The 25,616-nt window shown below is 50.0% G+C and overlaps 1 protein-coding gene and 2 long non-coding RNA genes across 4 annotated transcripts in view; all 3 read right to left on the bottom strand.

Annotated features, from left to right (window-relative positions):
* Positions 1 to 25,616, bottom strand: part of LOC120400640 (maestro heat-like repeat family member 5) — a 61,165-nt gene that overhangs the window by 19,092 nt on the left and 16,457 nt on the right. For both annotated transcript variants that reach the window (XM_039529489.1, XM_039529488.1), the window contains exon 2: positions 19,862 to 19,966. In XM_039529489.1, coding sequence (XP_039385423.1) covers positions 19,862 to 19,966 — 105 coding nt within the window. The remainder of the gene's footprint in view (positions 1 to 19,861; positions 19,967 to 25,616) is intronic.
* Positions 25 to 4,105, bottom strand: LOC120400643. The gene is made up of 4 exons (XR_005595942.1): positions 3,766 to 4,105; positions 3,460 to 3,555; positions 277 to 382; positions 25 to 66 (listed from the first exon to the last, which is right to left on the bottom strand). It is a non-coding gene; the product is annotated as an uncharacterized LOC120400643 (long non-coding RNA).
* Positions 12,456 to 17,219, bottom strand: LOC120400642. Its single transcript, XR_005595941.1, has 6 exons — positions 17,072 to 17,219; positions 16,001 to 16,095; positions 14,529 to 14,670; positions 14,020 to 14,375; positions 13,441 to 13,598; positions 12,456 to 12,878 (listed from the first exon to the last, which is right to left on the bottom strand). It is a non-coding gene; the product is annotated as an uncharacterized LOC120400642 (long non-coding RNA).

The raw sequence follows: 25,616 nt of genomic DNA, 5'->3' as shown, positions 1-25,616 counted from the left end.
TGGGGACTCTGCCAGCAGGTTCCCCAGCATGGCATCCAGGAGGTCTGGCAAGACCCTATGCAGATCCTGAAAAGCAAGAGAGAGCCATGTGTCAGAGTTAGGGAAAGTGGGGCTACAAATGCCACAGGATGGGAAGAGGGGTCTCTGGGAAGCACTGGTGAGACCCCCAAACACATATCTCGGCCTCTCTCATTCACATCCCACTGCAGGCAATTAGCAAGTATTCATGGCAGGATGACAGCTGGCTCTTCAATCCATGATTTTAGCATAATCTACCTGGACTTGGGTGGTGTCCTTCTGCGTGCCCAGGGTGAAGACGGCATGCAGGGCAGCTCAAAGGTGGTGGGTCTCTACCTCTAGCTCATGGGCAGGTGTCATTGTGCTGGCAAGAGAGAAGAGGAGGACAAAAGAAGTAAGAGATGAAGAGAAAGCTCGGAGAGATGGAGGAAAAAGTCAAACAAAAAGGACAAACCCTAATATCCCCACTGATTGATTCTACGGGACACAATCCCAGGTGGGGAACAAAATTCGGCCACCTAAAACTAGTGTTTTCCATGCCTAGAATTCAGCTGGTACCAGATGCACCACACTGAGCAGGTTCCAAACCTCTCGGAGGCTCTTACCTTCTAAACAGGGACGTCTGTTTTCTAGTAAAATCAGTACCAGGAAAGGAGAAAACTCAAAAGAGGTTCCTTCTTGCCCTCACCTACGTGAACCCTCATACTCTCTAAGTCCTCAAAGAGAGACCTTGAGAAGGAGACTTGCTGAAGCAAAGCCACAGGGATCTCTGAGCTTTCCCTAGCTCTGCGCCCCTGTCCTGCTTGCCTGATGTCAGCATCACTCTGTGAGGTCACCACCACCACCCCACCACCTTTGGCCAATAGGCTGAGGTCCTGCAAAAGGCCCTGTGATGTCACTGCCACACCCACCCCTCCTCTGAAGTGCTAATGCCCTGCCGCTGGCCAGACACTTTCAGGGTTTGAGCTCCTCCCTCTGGATCAACCCACTCAATGACTGTTCACTCTAGGAAGCCAGCCGGCTAGACACCCAATGCTAAACTCACTTTTTCCAAAATTAGTAGACTTTATGGCCACAAGAGACCTTCAGAGCATCTATTCTAACCCCCTGCATATCACAGGCTTCCTGTATAGCACAAGAGCTACTTTTCGGGCAAACACATTCCACAAAGGCATCTAGTCTTCATTAAATGACATCAAGAGATGGAGAATCCACCACTTTCCTTGGTAGCTTGTTCCTGTTGTGAATCATCCTGGCTGTGCCTTAGTTGTAATATGAATTTGTCTCTTTTCACCTTCTAGCCATTGGATCTTGTTACGTCTTTCTCTGCTAGATTAAAGCACTCTTTAATACTCAATATTTTCTCTCCATTAAGGCACTTCAGCACTTCAATGAAGTCACCTTTCTGTCTTCTTTTCATAAGCTAAACAGGGTAAGATCTTTCAATAGCTCAATAGAGGGCATTTTTCTTCAGCCCTTAGAACATTTGCTGGCTCTGCTGCCCCAGCTCCTATTTCTCAACATCTTTGGAAATATCAAAACATCTTTGGACACCAAAACCAGATACCATATTCAATATCAGTCTCACTGATGTTGTGTCAGCTCCCTATCCTACTCACGGCTCTGCTCGTACGTCTAATGATGGCTTTAACCCTGTTCATCGCAGCATCACATTGGGAACTCATGTTGAGTGGCTTCTCCACTACGGCCCCTATATTCTTTTCAGAGTCACTGCTTTCTTGGATACACTTCCCCATTCTGTAGGTGTGGCCGACATGCCTTGTTGCTAGGTATAGGACCTTGCATTTGGCTCTGGTCAAACTTGTTTTCTTTGAATGGGTCCAACTTGCCAAATGAGCCAGATCGCTCTGTATCCTTATGCTCTCCTCATCAGTAATTACCACTCTGCCAGTGTTTTGTCACCCACCAACCTTAGCAGCAGGGATTGTATGTTTTCTCCCAATTCATTGATAAAAAATATTTTTAAAAATTAGTCCTTCAGAGCTTCTTGAAACCCTTAGGACCCAGGAGAAAAGACCATCGAGCCCTCCTGGTACATAGGGGATAAGAACAGAACAAAGACACCTGTAGGAGCTGTGTTGTCCATAGGCTCTGAACAACATGTGGGGGTCAGCAGCTTACAAATGCACTACAGACCTGTAGTGTAAACAGGTCCCAACTCTGTCTCGGTTTCCCACCCTGTAAAATGGGGAGAACAAACAAAACCTTGATTAGCTCTATTTGATAGTTGGGGAAACTGAGGCACCCAGCGGTGAAGAGTCTCGCTCATGGTCCCAAAGCCAGGAATAGAAAACGGCAGGCCTTCTGATAGCCAGTCCTGGGACCTAGTCCCGGTTCTCCTGGCCTCGCTGTCTGAATTTTAATCACAGCCTCCATAGCTTTTCCTCCATGTCCCTTAACCCCATGTCACTGTAGAAGAAAGATTTTCTGTTAGCCAGCTGGCTCTAATGCATGTTGATGCCGTTCTGAAATCCGTGCTCTGGCTCAGTCCCATGTTATGGTTGGCTGAAGGAACCACTTGCTGACATTCCAGGGCCTGAGTTATACAGGAGGTGCGATTAGATGCACATAATGGTCCTTTCTGACCTAAACATCTATCACGCTCCACATTTTCTGCTGCTAGGAAGATAACTCTGGATCTATTTTCTCTGATTCACTTTCAGTTGGAATAATTTAAATCCAGGCCAAAGGATTTCCTCTTCCATTGTGTCTTCAGCACCTTTGAGAGCAAACAGTTACTCTTGGCCCACGGGTTTCCAGTTTCAACCTGCCCCAGGGTCAAGCCTGTGCTCTGCCAGGAGAGGGACCCCAAGGGGAGTAGGCATGGGAGGGGCTTCGATAGTCCTTTAAAGATCAAGGACAAGCCGGGAAGGGGCCAGGCTGAGCACTTAGGACAAGGCCCTAGGAGGGAAAGCCAGGGCAGTTGAGGTGATGGGGCAGATAGTCCAGTTGGTTTAGGCTCCCAGGACCAGACACCCACAGGTGAAGTTGATTGTCGGGGCTTCTGTCCTTCTTCCCCAGGATAGATTTCATAGTGGAGAAGCCTGATGCCGTAATGGGGAAGTGAGTTAACCCCAAGGTCACCCAGGGAGTTTATTTCACCAATGCATACTCGGAAGGATCCAAGAGAAACATGGATTTTTCAGTCTCGTCTTTCTAGGAGTCCCCAGGGCTAAGGTAACACCCCACTTGTCCCTCCCCATTCTGCTCACCACCAAGATGTGCTGGAGTTTGTCTGTGCTGGGGGGGGTGCTGTCAGCAGGATGTAGAGCTTGTCATCCAGGTTCTCTTGGCAGGCCTTGTCCTGGCAGAATGTCAGTACCTCCCGCATCCTGGCTGGGGACCCAGCTAGGAGGACAGACTGGAAAATGGAGCTAAGACTTAAGGTAAAATTGCCCCCACCCCTCTCATTGGGCTCACCTTCAAGATGTAGTGGAGCCTGTTGGTGTCTGGGGACTCTGCCAGCAGGTTCCCCAGCATGGCATCCAGGAGGTCTGGCACGACCCTTTGCAGATCCTGAAAAGCAAGGGAGAGCCATGGGTCAGAGTTAGGGAAAGTGGGGCTACACCTGCCACAGGATGGGAAGAGGGGTCTCTGGGAAGCACTGGTCAGAACCCCAAACACATATCTCCGCCTCTCTCATTCACATCCCCCTGCAGGCAAATAGCAAGGATTCAAAGCAGGATGAGAGCTGGCTCTTCAATCCATGACTTTAGCATGATCTACCTGGATTTCTTGGGTGGTGTCCTTCTGCGTGCCCAGGGTGAAGACGGCATGCAGGGCAGCTCGAAGGAGGTGGGTCTCTACCTCTGGCTCAAGGGCAGGTGTCATAGTGCTGGCAAGAGAGAGGAGCAGGACAAAAGAAGTAAGAGATGAAGAGAAAATTTGGAGGGATGGAGGAAAAGGTCAAACGAAAAGGACAAACCCTATTATCCCCAGTGATTGATTCTACGGGACAAAATCCCAGGTGGGGAACAAAATTTGGCCACCTAAAACTAGTGTTTTCCATGCCTAGAATTCAGCTGGCACCAGATGCAGCAGACTGAGCAGGTTCCAAACATCTCGGAGGCTCTTACCTTCTAAACAGGGACGTCTGTTTTCTAGTAAAATCAGTAAAAGGAAAGGAGAAAACTCAAAAGAGGTTCCTCCTCGTCCTCAGCTACGTGAACCCTAATACTCTCTACGTCCTCAAAGAGAGACCTCGAGAAGGAGACTTGCTGAAGCAAAGCCACAGGGCTCTCCGAGCTTCCCCTAGCCCTGCGCCCCTGTCCTGCCTGCCTGATGTCAGCATCTCTCTGTGAGGTCATCACCACCCCACCACCTTTGACCAATAGGCTGAGGACCTGCAAAAGGCCTTTTTGATGTTACCACCATACCCACCCCTCCCCTAAAGTGCTAATGCCCTGCCGCTGGCCAGACACTTTCAGGGTTTGAGCTCCTCCCTCTGGATCACCCCACTCAATGACTGTTCACTCTAGGAAGCAAGCTGGCTAGACAGTAAAACATCACAGGCTACTCCCAATGCTACACTAATTTATTCCAAAAGTAGTAGACTTTATGGCCAGAAGAGACCTTCAGAGCATCTATTCTAACCCCCTGCATATCACAGGCTTCCTGTATAGCACAATAGCATTCCACAAAGGCATCTTGTTTTCATTAAATGACATCAAGAGATGGAGAATCCACCACTTTCCCTTTTAGTGAGTGCCAGGGGGCTCCATTTCCCCTTCCACTAGCTTCCCATTTACAGTGAGCCAGAGCAGTACCTGCAGCAGGGAGTGGGCGGGAGTTGCTTGTGGCCTCAGAGGCACAGCCCCTGCAGTGCCTCAGGCACCTGGCGCAAGTGCCGGATGATGCGGAGCTGGCCCATCACTTTGCCCGTGACATCTCCTGCTGCATGGGAATGTGTGTGTGTCATCCCACCTGAGGATGGATTCACCTCACTTTTATGGCAAGAGAGAGACTTTCCAAACTATTCTTCTAACTGCCATATCACAGGGGCTTTATTATAGCACAAAAACTACTACTGGGGCAACACACATCCACAGAGGCATCTAGTCTTTCATAAATGACATCAAAAGGAGGAGAATCTACCAGTTTCCTTGGTAGCTTGTTCCTGTGGTGAATCATCCTGGCTGTTGAATAGTGGTGTCTTATTTGTAATATGAATTTGGCTCTTTTCACCTTCCAGCCATTGGGTTTTGTTCTGCCTTTCTCTGCTAGACTAAAGCACCCTTTAATACTCAATATTTTTTCTCCATTAAGGCACTTCAACACTTCAGTGAAGTCACCTTTCAATCCTCTTTTCATAAGCTAAACAGGGCAATATCTTTCAATAGCTCACTGGAGGGCATTTTTCTCCAGCCCTTAGAACATTTGTTCGCTCTGCTGCCCCAGCTCCTATTTCTCAACATTTTTTTGAAATGAGGACAGCAAAACCGGATGCTGTATTCCAATATCAGTCTCACTGATGCTGTGTCACCTCCCTATCCTACTCACGGCTCTGCTCTCTTATAGTCTTGGCCTTCACAACATGCTCTGGCAAAGAGTTTCCCCAGGTTGACTGTGTGTTGTATGACAAAATACTTTACATACTTTTGGTTAGAATGCAGCGTTCTGCAAGCAGCAGAGTGGATTTTCACCAACCCTCCTCCCAAATACAGCAACAGAAAAGCCTGGACAACACATGGCAAAAGGATGCCTGCTGCACAAAGCATCATCTAAAGTTGCCTTCCAAGGAGTTAAAGAGAAGCCAGGATAAAAAAAAGGATTCAAAAATCACATTGTCACTGAGAAAAATCTCTCCTTGGTAAAATACGCCCTCAGGCCTGCTAGGCCTGTTAGCTAATAAGAGGATGGAAAGCTATATCTTCAAGATTTTTTCCCCTCTGTTTGGACTTGTGATGGGTTATACAAGCCCCACGCTGGGGAACAAGGGGTTAAGGAGCTGCTCTGGCCTCAGTCAGCCCAGCTCTGTTACACCTGCAGGGGGTGCACAGACTGGACGAGGATTTGTGGGCAGACCAGGCAAGAGGAAGGACCTCTACATTGCAGGCCCTGAAGGAAGGCAGGATCATTCCCTCAGCAACTGCCTGAAGGTCCCTCTCCCTGAGGGAAGGGAGGACCTGTTCCTGTTGCACCAGGATGTGGTGTTCTGTCCCCACTAGTGGTACCGAGACCACTTAGAGAGAAAGATAAAATGAGTCTGCTCTACGGTCTCAGCTAACAGCCAGTTGGCTTTTAGCTCATGCCAGAGATCCCGGGTTTGATCCTGACAACCAGGGTCTGTCAGCATTACAGAGGCAGCTGCCACCCCAAGAGGGAGAGAGCTGCCATGCCATGCCACGCCCAGCTGTGAAGAGGTGCCAAGCAGTGAGCTAACACCCTTCAGAGCCTCCTATGATAAACTATGAACTTTGGACAATAACTGGCTGGTAGGAAGGGGAGAAAGGATAAGGGTGGCTGTTGTGGGGGGTGGGGGAAGGAGAGACATTGTGAGAAAGAGAGAGAGAGGGGGGGAGAGAGGGAGGATGGGAGCCCTATGGGAATTGCTTGTTTACTGCCATCAACCCAATTATCAGACCATTGCCTAAAATGTTCCCTAACATGTTGTAATTGATTGGATCTAGATTTTAAAACAGTTATCACATTTACAGACAGAGAAATGTCAACGACTTGAGTGGAAGGCCATTGCAAGCTGAGCTAATTATGCAATGTGGCTTATGCCCCATCTAACAAACTCCTTAAACAACAGCTCCCAATTTTCATTCACATTGTTCTGTTTAATTGCTTTGCTCCACTAATGCTTCACTAATCATTTTGGTCACCTTTCGAAAGTTAGCCCTTTCAGTGCACCAAATATAAATATTGCTGGTTGGGACTGCCCTCTGTTGGTCATAAGAACAGCCAGACCAATGGTCCATCCAGTCCAGAATCCTATCCTCCCACAGTGGCCAATGCCAGGTGCCCCAGAGCGAACCGACAGAACAGGGAATCATCAAGCAATCCATCCTCTGTCGCCCATTTCCAGCTTCTGGCAAACAGAGGCTAGGGACACTTCAACAGCATGGTTTTGTATCCCTGCCCATCCTGGCTAATAGCCAATGATGGACCTATCCTCCATGAACTTATCTAGTTCTTTGCTGAACTCTCTTATAGTCTTGCCTTCACAACATACCCTGGCAAAGAGTTTCCCCAGGTTGACTTGTGTGTTGTGTGACAAAATACTTCCTTTTTTGGTTTAAACCTGCTGCCTATTCATCTCATTTGGTGACCCCTAGTTCTTGTGCTACAAGAAGGAGTAAATAACACTCCCTTATTTACTTTCTCCATACCTGTCATCACATTTTATTGACCTCTATCATATCCCCATTTAGTCACCTCTTTTCCAAGCCAAAGATCCACTCAGTTTTATTAATCTCACCTCATATAGAAGCTTAATCATTTTGGTTGCCTTTTTCTGTACCTTTTCCAATTCCAGTATCTCTTTTTGAGACCAGCTCCAGTATTCAAGATGTGGACATACCATGGATTTATAGAAAGGCAATATTACTGGATAGATAAGAAGACAGAAATGTAAGGTGATTTTGCTACATGGTCATATTCTGTTATGAATGTTGCTGCAATTCAAAATGGACTTTAGAAATTCAAGATGGCGCATATGATAGGAAGAGTTTGAACTCCATTATGGTACCCTTTCTGCATGGCATTTTCCTGCCAAAACTCTGTTTTCCTCACGGAACCTGAGGGACAGAGAAGTGGCTGGAACCGGTTGGGAGCGGTGCCTGTCAGAGTAGGCCTCAGGAATGCGCGCCTCAGAGAGCCTATAAGGGATTGTTAGTGGTGACGCAGGGGCTGTCCACCACCGAGGCAGCCACGTCCAGGTTCTTTGTGTGGCATTGGATCAAGACTTTGGCTACTAACATCTGTCAAGGACTCTGATACTTACCTGACTCCTGTAATCCACCAAAGGATCCAGTGAAAACTGTGCTATCTGCTCAGATCTGTTCCTCTCCTGAGACGGACCATCCATTGCCGGTGTCCTCCATCTGCAGCTAGAAGAGAGACAGTAATTATTTTTCAGGCATTTATTAGTTTAGCCAAGGGACCGTTAAGGGCCTGGGCTTTATGCCCCCTTGCTGGAAACTATTCGTGGGTATCTGTAGTGTTCCTCATAGTGAATCTTCCCCCAGTTGTATCTAGCCCTTAATAAATCTGCTTTCTATTTAAGGTTATAGTCTCTCTAGTCTTTATTTCAATGCAATATGGGCAAGAGGCACACAGACTTCTGGGGAGGAGGGATTGCTCAGTGGTTTGAGCATTGGCTTGCTAAAGCCAGGGTTGTGAGTTCAATCCTTGAGGGGGCCACTTTGGGATCTGGGGCAAAAATCATTACTTGGTCCTGCTAGTGAAGGTAGGGGGCTGGACTCAATGACCTTTCAAGGTCCCTTCCAGCTCTAAGAGGCTAGGTAATCTCCAATTATATAAAAAACACTTCTGTGGGAGTTGGATGTGCATATCTGAGGGCAGAGTGCTGCCAATACTTTTATAAAAAAATAATTCTCCCAGCTGATAGATGCTGGTGGGAGTCAAACCTGTTGTATAGGTCAATTCCTTATTATTCCACACAGAGATTTCGGGGTAACAACCCCTTTCCCTTTCCTAATGATTTCCCAACATTTTGTTAGCTTTTTTGACTGCCGATGCACATTGAGTGGATGTTTTCAGAGAACTATCCACAATGACTCCAAGATCTCTTTCTTAAGTTGTAAGAGCTCATTTAGACCCCATCATTTCAGATGTAGAGTTGGGATCATGTTTCTCAATGTGCATTACTTTGCATTTATCAACATTGAATGTCATCTGCCATTTTGTTGCCCAGTCACTCAGTATGGTGAGATCCCTTTGCCACACTTTGCAGTCTCTTTTGGACTTAACTCACTTGAGTTGGTTTACTTGTGGCACCTTAGAGACTAACAAATTTATGTGGGCGTAGGCTTTCGTGGGCTCAAACCCACTTCATGGGATGTGGGTTTGAGCCCACGAAAGCGTATGCCCAAATAAATTTGTTAGTCTCTAAGGTACCACAAGGACTCCACATTCTTTTTGCTGATACAGCTTAACACGGCTACCACTCTGAAACTTGAGTTGGTTTGTATCATCTGCAAATGTTGCCACTTCATTGTTTACCCCTTTTTCCAGATCACTTAGGAGTATGTTGAACAGTTCTGGTCCCAGTACAGACCCCTGCGGGACACCACTATTTACCTCTCACCGTTCTGAAAACTGACCATTTAGTCAGACCCTTTCTTTCTTGCCTTTTTAACCAGTTACCTATCCCAGAGAGGACCTTCCATCTTATCCCATTTTGCTTCAGAGCTTTTTATGAGGGGACTTGTCAAAGGCTTTCTGAAAATCTAAGTACACTATATCCACTGAATCACCTACATCGACATACTTGTTGACCCCCCTCAAAGAATTCTAGTAGATTCGTGAGGCATGATTTCCCTTTACGAAAACCATGTTCACTCTTCCCCAACAAATTGTGTTTATCTAGGTGTCTAATAATTCTGCTCTTTACTATCATTTCACCCAATTTGCCTGGTACTGAAATTAGCCTTCATTTCATTTCATTATTCATGCCCGTCACCCCAACCGGGGTATGGGCCGCCAACCACAGATCTCCAGAGTCTTCTATCCTGGGCCATTCGCTCTAGCTGGTTCCAGGTATAGCCCATTTTTTTGCTATCAACCTGAAGGTCGCGTCGCCAGGTATTTCTTGGGCGGCCTCTTTTCCGCTTGCCTTGGGGGTTCCACCGCAGTGCCTGTCTTAGTGGCCTGTAATTGCCGGGAGCATTTCTGGAGCCTTTTGAAAACATTGGTGTCATATTAGCTATACTCCAGTCATCTGGTACAGAAGCTGATTTAAAGGATAGGTTACATACCACAGTTAGTTAGTAATACTGCAATTTCACATTTGAGTTTCTTCAGAACTCTTGGGTGAATACCATCTGGTTCTGGTGACTTATTGCTCTTTAATTTATCAATTTGTTCCAAAAACCTCTTTACTGGTCCTTACTGAATACAGTCAAGTCATGATCAGTGGCCCCAAAGCAACCACGAACATCCAGTCCAGTGATCAGTTCATCTTTATCCACCACAAGGAGGCCCACAATAGAGTCACCCCTGGTTAGGTACAAAACTTTGCATTAGAAAAGTATCGATAATTTTGCAAAATCTCCAAGGATGATTTACTCCTGGCTACGGGAGACCTCCCCTGTTTGTCTCCCAGTAGGAAGTCCCCCGTGCTAACCTAATTTCTTCCCACAAGTCACAGACAGGTGCAAAAGGAGAAATGTTTCCTGCTCTCTGGTTTGGTTTCATTGAACTGTGCCAGCCCCCTAGCGGTTCATCTGAACTCTGTCATTGAATTAGTTAGCAGATTGATCCCTATCCATTCGAGGTCCTGAGGTTCTCAGTAATCAAGAAAGTAAAACCGGTAATGATGTGTCTAATGTGGGGGTTCTCAAACTTCATTGCACTCCGACTCCCTTCTGACAACAAAAATTACTAAATGACCCCAGGAGGGGAGACCGAAGCCTGAGCCCTCCCAAGCCCCACCGCTCCAGGTGTGGGGGGAAAGCCAAAGCCTGAGTCCCAGTACCCTGCGTGGGGAGGCCAAAATCGAAGCCCAAGGGATTCAGCCCCAGACGTGGGGCCTGCAACCTGAGCCTGACTGCCCAGGGTTGAAGCCCTCAGGCTTTGGATTCAACCTCAGGCAGTGGGGCTTGGGCTTCAGCTTTGGCCCCAGGCCCCAGCAAGTCTAAGCCAGCCCTGGTAACCCCATTAAAATGGGGTTGCAACCCACTTTGGGGTCCTGACCCACACTTTGAGAACCACTGGGCTAATGTAAAGTGCCACCCTGCCCACCACTTTTATCCTCTCTCTCCTACCTCAGTGGGTTGTAACCAGCGACATTAACATTCCAGTCATACACATCGTCCCACCGGGTTTCCCCATTTCCCCAGCCCAGGGAGAATTTGCAGCTCCTCTTCCTTATTGCCCAGATTCCAGTGCCAAGAGCAGTGTTGCTTCCCGTCACGAGCCATGTCTTGCAGGGCACGTATACTGCACCACAGCATTCCTATGAGTCCACACTTGGGTTACTGCAAGATGGGTTATCTGTAAGCTAGGGAGAGACTCCATCTCATGTGTCCCTTTCTTCCCTCCATTGGAAGCTGCCGAGGGAGAAAGAGAACGTGTCCCTAGGGCTGAGGCAGCATGGGATTGCTGGCACTCCAAGAACCCTCAAGCCTTCCCTATCTGCTCTACAGCATCACAACAGCAGAGCCTGGATTGGAGCAAGGCAACGGCCTGTTTTCCACAGAATCCTTCCCTCAGGCCTGGAGCATTTAGAGCAGAAATCCCTGTGGGAGTTAATGTTGCTCTAAAAACAGTGGTGCAGCTTCTTGAAAACACAATGCAAAGTGCTCTGTTTGTAGAGATGCATAATGCCCTGCAGTGATTTCTCTGAGAAGATTCCCCTGAGCAGCTGGGGGAGGCAGGACCTTATTCCTTATCTGTCATGATAGGGCTGTGTGAGAACTTGTAGAGAGCCAGAGGCAGCCTTCTAGAGGGTTAATTCAGAAATTCCCTATGGAACCTAGGGGTTGCGGCCTACGGCAGGAAGGAGCCAGGTGGTTGTTGGAATGACTCTAGGCAGAATGCTATGGGATGGCTTTCTGATCACCTCTTCACTCTGCTTCTTCCCACACCCATCTTTGGCGTAAGTCCATCACCTCCTCCTTAGTGTGTATGGGCTGGAAACCAGAGATGGCAGTAGAGAGGTTGCCCATTCAGTCCATGCACAGAAGGATCATTTGCAGCTCAAGTCCTCTCGCTTGTCACAGCCCAGAGGAATGTATGACACTGAGCTTGAACTCTGTCACTGCATTAGTCACCAACAGGTGAGTGTGGCAGAAAAGGACACATACGTAAGCTCTGGGATCTGGAGAGAGGTCTCGGGAGCCTCAGGATGTGCAGGTTTGGACATATGTGGCTCCTACCTAGTCCAAAGTAACCTGCCGTGCTCCCCGACAAGAGCCATATTAACAGGCTACACTGCGCGTGACCCCCATCCCTGTCTAGTTCCTTGCCAACATGTATTGTCTCCTTTCTCTGGTGGTTAGTACAGAAAAAGAGGACAAGAGCTCACTACTGCTACCACCTCAGGGATTTGTTGGGTTGAGATCGTGTTGATAGAAGCATGCAATAGCGACGGAATCTGGGACATCAAGCCCCTAGAGTGACCTCTTACCTTTATAGACCTGCACTTTCATCGTACAAAGCTATTTCAAAGTTGAGCGTGATAGTAAAGAGACCCATTTTCAACCCTTCACCACACAAGACAAAGCCCGCAGTATTCATCATTAACTGTTTATTTCTACGCTCCTGGCTCCCAAACTGCTTTTCCCCCTTACTGCCACCAGCCACCTTCACATTCTCCCTCTTCTCGCCCCAGCTCTGCTCACTTGATTGCAGCAGCTCAGCGGATGGGCCAGCTTTACTCTTTCACTTCCATTCTTCTTCACTTCTGTGGATGGCTGCATTTGCCATTGAGCAGCCTGATGGAAATACCTGAGTCCTCTCTCTAGGCACGCAGGCCCAGCAGCTAAAGCCAAAGCCCCCTGAGAGCAGTGGGAGATTGGTGCATCAGGAGTGGAGCCTTGGCCCTTGGGGACCCCAGGCACTGCAGCTGCTGCCACCTACATGGTGAATCCTCCAACCCATCGCCAAACAGCTCTTCCACATTCTGCAAACGGGCCTCACTGGCTGACTCTCTAGGAGAATAGAAACCCTTTGTTAGAGCAGGAGAGTCTCTTCAGTGCAGCTCTCTTTCCACAGCTCCCAGAGGGTCACACTGAAACACCTGCAAGTCTCTAGGAGTCTCTCAAGGAGTTCCCTGCTCAGTCACTTGGCACCCACTAGCAATGGTCTCTGACAGTGGCATTGCAAAGGGGACCTCAGCAGATGGTCCCTTCTATGGCTTCCTGAGGGGGAGGGAATTTGCTCTTGTCATTTAAGGCCTAGCTGTCAGAGTCAGGGCTCCTGGGGTTCTCTGGCATTGGAAGTGGGCGGAGTCTAGTGGTTGGAGCTGGACTGGTATCAGGACCATGCTTCCTTCCTGCCTCTGGCAGTGATGTTGTGTGTGACTTTGCAGCCAGTTGCTTTCCATCCCGGTGCGCCAGCTAACAGAGATAATACTGACCACCTCAGAGGGGCTGGTAGGGGTCACGGCCGGAATGACTCCAACTGGAGTGAGTTGTGCTTTAGGCAGCGAAGGGCCCAGATTCAGTCCCCATGGATGCCCAAGGGATCTCTATGTGCCATGGTTTGACTCACCTGCCATAACAGATTGTTTAGCCCGGTCCTGGCCATGTGTGGTGCATCTTCTCCTGGCCCTCTCTGCCACACAGCTCCATCACACATAAGAACATGGCCCACCAAGGACAATCAATCAGCTCCCATCTGGTGTTCAGCTCCAAGATGGATGGTGAGCCCTAGGCAGACCATAGAAAGACATGGTGGTGTTCTTTGGTGGAAACTACTGGAGCTTCAGCCTTTGCTCCCACCTCCACCCACATGCTAAGGGCTTCAAAAGTGGTCCCTGATCCCAGGTAAACAAAGTAGCCGAGCTGAGGCCAGGGTGGGTGGAATTACTGCTGGGACTGATCCTAAGAGAAGAGGAGATTTCCCCTCTGCTCTAAGGAGATTCCCATAGGAAAAGCAGCTGGGGTGGGGGCAATAGAAGCACGACCCCTCAGCCCTTGAATAGCAGGCAGCCAGGACTTTGGGAGCCAAGGTACTAGTGTATCTTGCCGGACAGCAAAAAAGAGCATTGGAGAAATTGTACAAAAGTCAATGTCACAGCTGAGTCAAGGGCAGCCAGACTTATTGGTCAGAGCCAGAATCCACACTCACATGACAGGAGTTGAGAGCCAGCTGGGCCACGATACTGGAAGATCAGAAGCACAAGACAAACTTGCAATCACAGCCACAAATCAGATGCCAGGAAATCAAGACAGGGGAGCGGCAGCAGAAAGAGGCAGCACACGGTCCAGAACAGGGAGCAGCCCTGGTGTTCAGTCAGCTTCCTTTTCCTGCTGCTGCCTTAAGCAGAGCCAATGAGCTTCTCTGGGACTCCTCCACTAGAACCTCAGGAGTGGAGCCTCAAACTGGGGCTGAACTTCTTAGGTCCTCTGGGTCATGACTGTGAGTGATCTCTCCCCATTCAAACCTCCTGCAGAAAACATTCTCCAGGATCCTGGACACATCCTCTGACAATAAAATGAGGACATCATGATGAGAATTAGGTCTCTGTACCAGGGCTGGGATACAAGGACAGGCAGAGCTCCCAATTAGGATATGTAGCAGGAGCCCCCTCTTTGTTGCAAGAGTCCCAAGTGGCAGGAAGAGTCAACGGTTCTTACCTCCAGGAGATGAATGGGTCTTCCATCTGAGCCTCAATAAGACCCATGTTGCTTGGTTTGACAGGATGAGATCACCTGTCCCCACTGCTCCCTGAGCTGGGCTGGCTGCAGGATACATCTCTGTGAGAGGCTGGGACAGAGCCTGAAAGACAGATGTGACAATCAGGGTTCTGTCACCCCAGGGCGACAACAGAGAGTCTGAACCCCAAAGAATAAGCAATTGACTCAACTGAGTCAATGCAGAATTATTGTGCCATACAGGTACATCATAAAGTCCTCTCATGGACTGGTTAACTGGTTAAAAGATAGGAAACAAAGGCTAGGAATAAATGGTCAGTTTTCAGAATGGAGAGAGGTAAATGGTGGTTGTCCCCCTGGGGTCTGAACTGAGACCAGTTCAACATAGTGATAAATGATCTGGAAAAAGGGGTAAACAGTAAGGTGGCAAAATTTGCAGATGATAAAAAAACTACTCAAGATAGTTAAATCCCAAGCAGACTGCAAAGTGCTACAAAAGGATCTCACCAAACTGGGTGACTAGGCAACAAAATGGCAATGTTCAATGTTCAGAATTCAATGTTTATAAATGCCAAGAAATGCACATTGGAAAATACAATCCCAACTCTGCATATAAAACGATGGGATCTAAATTAGCTGTTACCACTCAAGAAAGGGATCTGGAGGGGTATGGAACAGCTGGCAAATGAGGCGAGATTAAGAAGACTGGGACTTTTCAGCTTAGAAAAGAGACGACTAATGGGAGACATGATAGAGGTCTTTAAAATCATGACTGGTGTGGAGAAAGTAAATAAGGAAGTGTTATTTACTCCTTCTCATCGTTCAAGAACTAGGGGTCACCAAATGAAATTAATAGGCAGCAGGAAATGTGTTGAGGGATCAGACTTGATAAACCAATTTGGCTTAGAGATAGAGAAGAAGTTCCCGTTTGTTTCATGTTCATAGAGCCGAAGCTAAATAGCCAAGGCAGGAGGGGAGAAGACAGTGTACCAGAGCAAGTGCAGGGGTAGGACCCGGTCAATTCCCAGCTCTCTTCCAGGTTTAGGGGTGAGAGCTAGGACAGGTCTCTGGTGGATAAAGAACGACACCCTGCTCCTTACAATCCTCTGTGTCCGTGGGGGAGAAGGGATGAATCCCTCCTTGAGAATCTCAGCAGCTTCCTAGGAGGGAGCCAGTACTCTTCTCTGAGGGCCTTCTCCAGGACCTCACAGGGGTCTGATGCTCTCACTCCACAAGCCTGCCTGGGACCTTGGAGTTAGTGCTCAAAAGGACCAGGCGGAGCCCTGTTGTCGAGCACCAGCGCCTTCCCTCTATCCCTGACCTGACTGCCCTGACCACGGATAATGGCTCTCAGGTAGCAAGACACAATGGAAACGTGTATCATCCAGTCTCTCATTTCCAGGCCTCCCCATGGCTAAGGTAAAAATCCTGCTGCCCCTGATCATTATGCTCACCTCCAAGATGTGCTGGAGATTGTCTGTGCTGCTGGTTGCTGTCAGCAAGCTCTTCAGCATGGCATCCATGGCTCTGGGCAGGCCTTCTTCAGAGCCTGTTAGTGGAGGGAGACCATGGGTCAGAGTTATGGAACCTGGGGCTGCACCTGTCAGGATGACAGCTGGCTCTGCAGTCATTGCCCAGAGCCGTTCTCTGCAGAGGGCCTGGTGCACAGCAGGTTGGGAAGAGCCAAGCTGCTACGGATGGGACCTGGGCTTCCTGGCAGAGTCCAGGAACCAAAGCACAGCATCTGCAAGGAAGGGTTTCCCCACACAGGGCCCTGAACCCAATAGCTAGGTCTGCTCCTTTCTCTTTGCTGCAGTTTTCCCTGGGCACTTCCTACCTCTCTTCTCAACTTCCCTCTAGGCTTTCCTTGCTCTTCTGAACTTCCTACCTCGTTCTCATGCCCGTTGATACCCCAGCTGGGCTCTATCATCATGGAAGTCTGGCTCTTTACGGGAAGGTACATAGTGCCTCTCAGTTAAAGCTCATTCTGTAATCACCATGGCTAAGCCCCAGTCTCTGCAGCCCAGGGGAAAGCACCTTGTTACAGGCCTGCTCTGCCCACTCCTACTGTTACTGGGCTGGGGTCCTTGCTCCCCATTTCAGACCTGGTTTCCAAAGGGGCTGAGTACACACTGGAGAGTGCTTGTTCTGGTGACTCTGACATTCAGGCCCTTCATCATTCAGAGGATTACAGGTGTGGTGAGGGGGCTGGAGAAATCCCACTGCTGAGTGGAAGGAGGTCAAAGAGTTGGGATTCTGGGAGCTGAAAGGTTCGTTTGCCCTGCTGTGTGGGAAGTGGAACTGGAGACCCAAGATGCCATGTGAATGAGACTACATGATGCTCTCTTCATGCCCGAGGGGGAGCCCCTTCCTAGGAACAAAACCAGGGTGGAACAATGATGGAGACAGCTCTGTCCCAGAGCTGGGAGCCAGGGACAGGGGAAGCCCTCAGCCAGGCTATGTATTGCGGATCCCATTTCTCCCCCGAAGAGACCTACATGCCCCAAGGAGAAAATGGCTCTTACCTCCATGAGGGAGTGGGGTTTTCCATCGAAGCCTCTCTGAGACCCAGCACTGCTTGCTTTGATGAGATGAGGTGATGTGTCCCCGCTGCTCCCAGAGGTGGCTCAGCTGCAGGCTGAGCCAGTCTGGGAGGCTGTGTGAGATCCCAGGGCCTGGAAGAGAGCCAGCAAGGCGGCTCCTATTCATTTCACATCAAGAGACCCTATAGAAGGGCCACGAGAACTGTAAAGGGCAGGAGATGAAGCTAAACCTGAGCCTCTGTCCCACCACCACCTCCTCAAAAGTAGAGCTTTCCGAGATTCAGTGGGGCTAGGGGCTGTAGCCTGAGACAACCATACAGGTCAGGGAGAGATCTGCCTGGGAACAGGGGGGAGGGGATGTGGTAGAGTGAGAAAAGGGGGGAAGGGAATGGGTGTGAGGGAAAGCGCTCCTGCCCCAGATAAAGGAATTTAGGGGGCGGAGGGAAGGACCCTGCTCCACAGAGAGGGGAGAGAGTTTTAGTCAGTGCCAGGGGATCCATTTCCCCTTCCACTAGCTCCCCATTTACAGTGAGCCAGAGCAGTACCTGCAGCAGCGAGCGGTTGGGAGTTGCTGGTGGCCTCAGAGGCACAGACCCTGCAGTGCCTCAGGCACCTGGCGCAAGTGCCGGATGATGCAGAGCTGGCGCATCACTTTGCCCGTGACGTCCTCCTGATGCAAGGGAACGAGAACCTCTCACAGACTCAAATACCACGAGGTATCAGGGGCAATTAAGGGCACCTGGAACCAGCAGCATTTTCACCCAGCACCTGCCCACCTCGGAGGGATGGATTCACCTCCTGAACCCCAGAATGGAGTCTTCTTGTCCTTTCTAGTAACCTTCAGGGCCAATGCCCCTGCTTGTAGGGGGAGCTCCTGCCACCTCCCCCTCAGTGACCTTGACAGCTGTTCCACCTCCAAACCACAGCTCAAGTTCTCAGAACCCTCTCCTCCACCCCCACCCAGCTTGGGCAGGGAGGGGGCTCTAGCAGCGGGGGCAGGGCAGGAGGGATTCTGGCAGCAGTGAAGTGGGTTGCGGGCAGGTTGACATCTTGCCCCAACTCATCCCAGACACTAATGCTGAAGCCACAGGATGGCAGCCCTGGGGAATGGGGCAGATCAGCAGCCCCTGTTGACTGAATCCTCCCCTTCTCTCTAGGTGGTGGCTAGGTTGACACTGACACTAGGCCACTGGGAGACCTGGCTGAGGCCCTGTGGGTCGGGAGGGGCTCGCAGAGGGCACTCAGGGGACTCGGCTGCTCTTCCCAAGAGTGAAAGCACCGTGCCTTAGTCCGTGATGAGGTAATGCTTGTCATTAATTAGCCTTGCTAAAGAGCTGTGTTAGAGCTGCTGTGGGGACAAGCTGGTTCCCTCCTGCTCATGGAGGTGAATTCATCTCCCTTCCCAGTAGCACCTGCTCTCACTCTCATTCCCCACCAGGCTCCTTGCTGCCAGGCCAGCGAATGGCGATAGGATGGCAATGAGGCCTGCGCCTCGCCGCAGTCTCCTGAATCTAATGCAGCTGCTAACCTTGTCCACCAGCAGCTGCTGGGATTCCCACAGGAGGGAGTAGGCAACGGGCAGCCCAGCCTGGTTGACACGCAGCTGTGGGTCGTGGATGGCCAGCACTGTTGTCCGGAGGAAGAATCCTCTCTGCCCCTCCCAGAAGAACTTTCCGAAGACCTAAAACCAACAGGATGTGAGGCATTAGCAGATTGCCCAGAGCCAAGTTCCAAATCCTGGGGCTAGAACGCCATCTCCATCTAGTGACCACGGGAGGCAGCACTGCAGGGGACACAGCCACCTCCCACTCCCTGAGCTGTCTCATGCCCTGGCAGAAGGTCCTTACCTCCCGCACCCTGGCTGTCTTCCTGTAGCCCAGGAGCCTGCTCTCCGAGCACCACAGGTCTTTGGCCTCACGGATGGTCAGCCTGGGGAAAGAGAGACACACACGCATTTGCCATTCTGGTTGCAGTGCTTGTGTCCTTCCAATCCCATTGGCGGCTGCACAGTGGGCAGAGTCCTCACTGTGTGCCTGGCCCAACACAATAGCAGGGGAGGAGTGTAGAACAGAGAAAGAGACAGACAGAGACTCATCCTCCAGCCGGGGTCAGTCTGAGAGAAATTGGCTGGGGTCCCAGTCTCACTCTTCTATCGGGTGCCATTTCCCAGCTGGGTTCCTTACCTGTCTGGTTCAACAGCAGCTGGTAGAGTCGGTAAACCCCCTCCCTGGCCTGCCGGCTGAGGTCCTTGCCTGGGTCAATGATGAACAGAGCCAGCTGTGCCACATGGTGACCCAGCCTGGGCAATTCTGCTGAGCTCTAATGGAAGGGAGAGGGAGAGGGGACTCCATCAGCATTTTCCTGTCAGCTCCCAGTCCCCCCTGGGCCAGGACTCTCTTTTTCCCCTCAGCCGCTCTGCGGGAGATGCTAGAGGATACAAGCTAGAGCTAGAGCCTTAATTTCCTCTGCCCCCAAGGGAGCCTGGAGAACAGGGATGTGGGCAGGGCCCTCCATGAGGACTTGCTTCCCAGGCTGTTTCAGGATGACAGGAAGGCATGAACCTGGAGCATGGTCCCCTTAAAAGCCCAGTCACCACTTAACCAGGACAAGAAGAACTTGACTCAAGCCAAGCTCATTCCCTGCTCTGCCACTGCCTCCCCAAGAGGAATACTCCTAACCCACAGCCCCTGCAGCAGCAGATCCTACAGCCAGTTGGAGACAGCCAGCCCGCCTACGCCTGGACTCAGGAAGCCGGGGACAGAGGTCACTTACGTCAAACTCAGGGAAAGTGATGGTGAATCTGAGCAGGGCCGTGCTGCTCCTAATGGCCTTGGCTCTCTTCTGTGACACGCTGGACACGATCCAGTAGTTAATGTGCTGTGAGGAAAGGAGACAGCTCAGGATCAATGGGCAGGTGCACGTGTTGTGCAAATGACACCCACCCCTCCCAAATCTCCAGGGGGCTGAGACATTGTGCGCAGGGTGGAATATCTGATTCATTCATTGCACAGCTTTAGAAGGGGATTGTTGCCCCCAGGGCGATGCTTGTATTCTGCAGGTCACAACCTCTCATTCTCTCTCTAGATTGGAACAGTGTTCGGTGTCGGGGCTGGTCCCATTCTCCCTGCGCTCCTGATTCCCGAACAGCTCACCAGGGAGGAGACAGACCCCTCACCCCTCCAAGTTCCTTCCTCTGTCCTTCAAGGAGAAGGGCCTGACAGTGTATTGTACTGACTGCCATGACCGAGGATGGGCCACTGGGGAACCACTTAAGAGGACAGACTGGAAAATGGAGCTAAGACTTAAGGTAAAATTGCCCCCACCCCTCTCATCAGGCTCACCTCCAAGATGTAGTGGAGCCTGTGGGAGTTTGGGGACTCTGCCAGCAGATTCCCCAGCATGGCATCCAGGAGGGCTGGCAAGACCCTATGCAGATCCTGAGAAGCAAGAGAGAGCCATGGGTCAGAGTTAGGGAAAGAGGGGCTACACCTGCCACAGTATGGGAAGAGGGGTCTCTGGGAAGCACTAGTGAGACCCCCAAACACATATCTCCGCCTCTCTCATTCACATCCCCCTGCAGGCAAATAGCAAGGATTCAAAGCAGGATGAGAGCTGGCTCTTCAATCCATGACTTTAGCATGATCTACCTGGATTTCTTGGGTGGTGTCCTTCTGCGTGCCCAGGGTGAAGACGGCATGCAGGGCAGCTCGAAGGAGGTGGGTCTCTACCTCTGGCTCAAGGGCAGGTGTCATAGTGCTGGCAAGAGAGAGGAGCAGGACAAAATCCCAGGTGGGGAACAAAATTTGGCCACCTAAAACTAGTGTTTTCCATGCCTAGAATTCAGCTGGCACCAGATGCAGCAGACTGAGCAGGTTCCAAACATCTCGGAGGCTCTTACCTTCTAAACAGGGACGTCTGTTTTCTAGTAAAATCAGTAAAAGGAAAGGAGAAAACTCAAAAGAGGTTCCTCCTCGCCCTCACCTACGTGAACCCTAATACTCTCTACATCCTCAAAGAGAGACCTTGAGAAGGAGACTTGCTGAAGCAAAGCCACAGGGCTCTCCGAGCTTTCCCTGGCCCTGCGCCCCTGTCTTGCCTGACTGATGTCAGCATCTCTCTGTGAGGTCATCACCACCACCCCACCACCTTTGACCAAGAGGCTGAGGTCCTGCAAAAGGCCTTTCTGATGTCACTGCCACACCCACCCCTCCCCTGAACTGCTAATGTCCTGCCGCTGGCCAGACACTTTCAGGGTTTGAGCTCCTCCCTCTGGATCACCCCACTCAATGACTGTTCACTCTAGGAAGCAAGCCGGCTAGACAGTAAAACATCACAGGCTGCTCCCAATGCTACACTCACTTTTTCCAAAATTACTAGACTTTATAGTCAGAAGAGACCTTCAGAGCATCTATTCTAACCCCCTGCATATCACAGGCTTCCTGTATAGCACAACAGCTACTTTTGGGGCAAACACATTCCACAAAGGCATCTAGTCTTCATTAAATGACATCAAGAGATGGAGAATCCACCACTTTCCCTTTTAGTGAGTGCCAGGGGGCTCCATTTCCTCTTCCACTAGCTCCCCATTTACAGTGAGCCAGAGCAGTACCTGCAGCAGGGAGCGGGCTGGAGTTGCTGGTGGCCTCAGAGGCACAGCCCCTGCAGTGCCTCAGGCACCTGGCGCAAGTGCCGGATGATGCGGAGCTGGCGCATCACTTTGCCTGTGATGTCCTCCTGCTGCAAGGGAATGAGAACCTGTCAGAGACTCAAACGCCCCGAAGAATATGGGGCAATTAAGGGCACCTGGAACCAGCAGCATTTTCACCTAGCACCTGCCCACCTCTGAGGGATGGATTCACCTCCTGAACCCCAGAATGGAGTCTTCTTGTCCTTTCTAGTAACCTTCAGGGCAGGGGCGGCTCTACAAATCACGCAGCCCCAAGCAGCGCGGAGCGCTGCGCCGCCCTTCCCCGGTCCCGCGGCGGGTCCCCTCTTCCCGCAGCTCCGGTTGAGCTCCTGCCGGCATGCCTGCGGCAGGTCCACCGGAGCTCGGGCCCAGCGGACCTGCGCATCGCGGGAGCTCAACCGAGCCGCGGGAAGGCGGGACAGTCATGCCTGCGGCAGGTCCGCTCGTTCGGGCTCCGTGGACCTGCCGCAGGCATGAGCTCAACCGAGCCAAATACCGCCCCCAAGCGCCTGCTTGGTGCGCTGGGGTCTAGAGCCGCCCCTGCTTCAGGGCCAACCCCCCTCCTTGTAGGGGGAGCTCCTGCCACCTCCCCCTCAGTGCCCTTGACAGCTGTTCCACCTCCAAAACACAGCTCAAGTTCTCAGAACCCTCTCCTCCACCCCCACCCAGCTTGGGCAGAGCGGGGGCTCTAGCGGGAGGGCAGGAGGGATTTTGGCAGCAGTGAAGTGGGTTGCGGGCAGGTTGACATCTTGCCCCAACTCATCCCAGACACTACTGCTGAAGCCACAGGATGGCAGCCCTGGGGAATGGGGCAGATCAGCAGCCCCTGCTGACTGAATCCTCCCCTTCTCTCTAAGTGGTGGCTTGCTTGACACTGACACTAGGCCACTGGGGGAAATGGCTGAGGCCCTGGGGGACAGGAGAGGCTCGCAGAGGGCACTTAGGGAACTTGGCTGCTCTTCCCAAGAGTGAAAGCACCGTGCCCTAAGAACATAAGTCCGTGATGAGGTAATGCTTGTCATTAATTAGCCTTGCTAAAGAGCTGTGTTAGAGCTGCTTTGGGGACAAGCTTGTTCCCTCCTGCTCATGGAGGTGAATTCATCTCCTTTCCCAGTAGCACCTGCTCTCACACCCCCACTCCCTGAGCTGTCTCATGTCCTGGCAGAATGTCCAGGTAGCCCAGGATCCTGCTGTCCTGGCACCACAGGTCTTCGGCCTCATGTATGGTCAGCCCCAGGAAACACACACGCATTTGCCATTCTGGTTGCAGTGTTTGTGTCCTTCCAATCCCATTGCAGCCGGGGTCAGTCTGAGAGAAATTGGCTGGGGTCCCAGTCTCACTCTTCTATCGGGTGCCACTTCCCAGCTGGGTTCCTTACCTGTCTGGTGCAACAGCAGCTGGTAGAGTCCTTGCCTGGATCACTGGTGCACAGAGCCAGCTGTGACACAAGGTGACCCAGCCTGGGGAATTCTAGATTCATAGATTCATATACTTAAGGTCAGAAGGGACCATTATGGTCATCTAGTCTGACCTCCTGCACAATGCAGGCCACAGAATCTCAGTCACCCACTCCTGGAACAAACCCCTAACCTATGTCTGAGTTACTGAAATCCTCAAATCGTGGTTTGAAGACCTCAAGGTGCAGAGAATGCTCCAGCAAGTGACCCATGCCCCATGCTGCAGAGGAAGGCAAAAAACCTCCTGGGCATCTGCCAATCTGCCCTGGGGGAAAATTCCTTCCCAACCCCAAATATGGCGATCAGTTCAACCCTGAGTATGTGGGCAAGACTCACCAGCCAGCACCCAGGAAAGAATTCTCTGTAGTAACTCAGATCCCACCCCATCTAACATCCCATCACAGACCATTGGGCATATTTACCTGCTAATAATCAAAGATCAATTAACTGCCAAAATTAGGCTATCCCATCATACTATCCCCTCCATAAACTTATCAAGCTTAGTCTTGAAGCCAGATATGTCTTTTGCCCCTACTGCTCCCCTGAGAAGGCTGTTCCAGAACTTCACTCCTCTGATGGTTAGAAACTTTCGTCTAATTTCCAGTCTAAACTTCCTAATGTCCAGTTTATATCCATTTGTTCTTGTGTCCACATTGGTACTAAGCTTAAATAATTCCTCTCCCTCCCTGATATTTATCCCTCTGATATATTTATAAAGAGAAATCATATCTCCCCTCAGCCTTCTTTTGGTTAGACTAAACAAGCCAAGCTCTTTCAGTCTCCTTTCATAAGACAGGTTTTCCATTCCTCGGATCATCCTAGTAGCCCTTCTCTGTACCTGTTCCAGTTTGAATTCATCCTTCTTAAACATGGGAGACCAGAACTGCACACAGTATTCCAGATGAGGTCTCACCAGTGCCTTGTATAACGGTACTAACACCTCCTAATCTCTACTGGAAATACCTCACCTGATGCATCCTAAAACTGCATTAGCTTTTTTAACGGCCATATCACATTGGTGGCTCATAGTCATCCTTTGATCAACCAATACTCCAAGGTCCTTCTCCTCCTCTATTACTTCCAACTGATGTGTCCCCAATTTATAGCCAAAATTCTTGTTATTAATCCCTAAATGCATGACTTTGCACTTTTCACTATTAAATTTCATCCTATTGCTATTACGCCAGTTTACAAGGTCATCCAGATCTTCCTGTATGATATCCCGGTCCTTCTCTGTATTGGAAATACCTCCCACCTTTGTGTAATTCGCAAACTTTATTAGCACATTCCCACCTTTTGTGCCAATGTCAATAATAAAAAGATTAAATAAGATTGGTCCCCAAACCGATCCCTGAGGAACTCCACTAGTAACCTCCTTCCAGCCTGACAGTTCACCTTTCAGTATGACCCGCTGTAGTCTCCCCTTTAATCAGTTCCTTATCCATCTTTCAATTTTCATATTGATCCCCATCTTTTCCAATTTAACTAATAATTCCCCATGTAGAACCATAGCCAATGCCTTACTAAAATCGAGGTAAATTAGATCCACTGCATTTCCTTTGTCTAAAAAATCTGTTACCTTCTCAAAGAAGGAGATCAGGTTGGTTTGGCACGATCTACCTTTTGTAAAACCATGTTGTATTTTGTCCCAATTACCACTGACCTCAATGCCCTTAACTACTTTCTCCTTCAAATTTTTTTCCAAGACCTTGCATACTTCAGACGTCAAACTAACATGCCTATAGTTACTCGGATCACTTTTTTTCCTTTCTTAAAATAGGAACTATCTTGGCAATTCTCCAGTCATATGGTACAACCCCTGAGTTTACTGATTCATTAAAAATTCTTGCTAATGGGCTTGCAATTTCATGTGCCACTTCCTTTAATATTCTTGGATGAAGATTATCTGAGCCCTCCGATTTCGTTCCATTAAGCTGTTCGAGTTTGGCTTTTACCTCCGATGTGGTAATATCTACCTCCATAGCCTCATTCCCATTTGTCATCCTACCATTATCCCTAAGCTCCTCTTTAGCCTCATTAAAGACTGAGGCAAAGTATTTGTTTAGATATTGGGCCATGCCTAGATTATCCTTATCCTCCACTCCATCCTCAGTGTTTAGCGGTCCCACTTCTTCTTTCTTTGTTTTCTTCTTATTTATATGGCTATAGAACCTTTTACTATTGCTTTTAATTCCCTTTGCAAGGTCCAACTCTACATGGCTTTTGGCCTTTCTCACTTTATCCCTACATGTTCTGACCTCAATAAGGTAGCTTTCCTTGCTAATCACTCCCATCTTCCATTCCTTCTAGGCTTTCTGCTTTTTCTTAAGCACTCTCTGAGATGCTTGCTCATCCAGCTTGGTCTACAACTCCTGACTATGA

The sequence above is a fragment of the Mauremys reevesii genome, linkage group 3, assembly GCF_016161935.1.
Source record: "Mauremys reevesii isolate NIE-2019 linkage group 3, ASM1616193v1, whole genome shotgun sequence".
In the NCBI taxonomy this organism is placed as follows: domain Eukaryota; kingdom Metazoa; phylum Chordata; order Testudines; family Geoemydidae; genus Mauremys; species Mauremys reevesii.
Note: the sequence above shows the minus strand (reverse complement) of the source record. Positions and strands in the feature narration are given on the sequence as shown.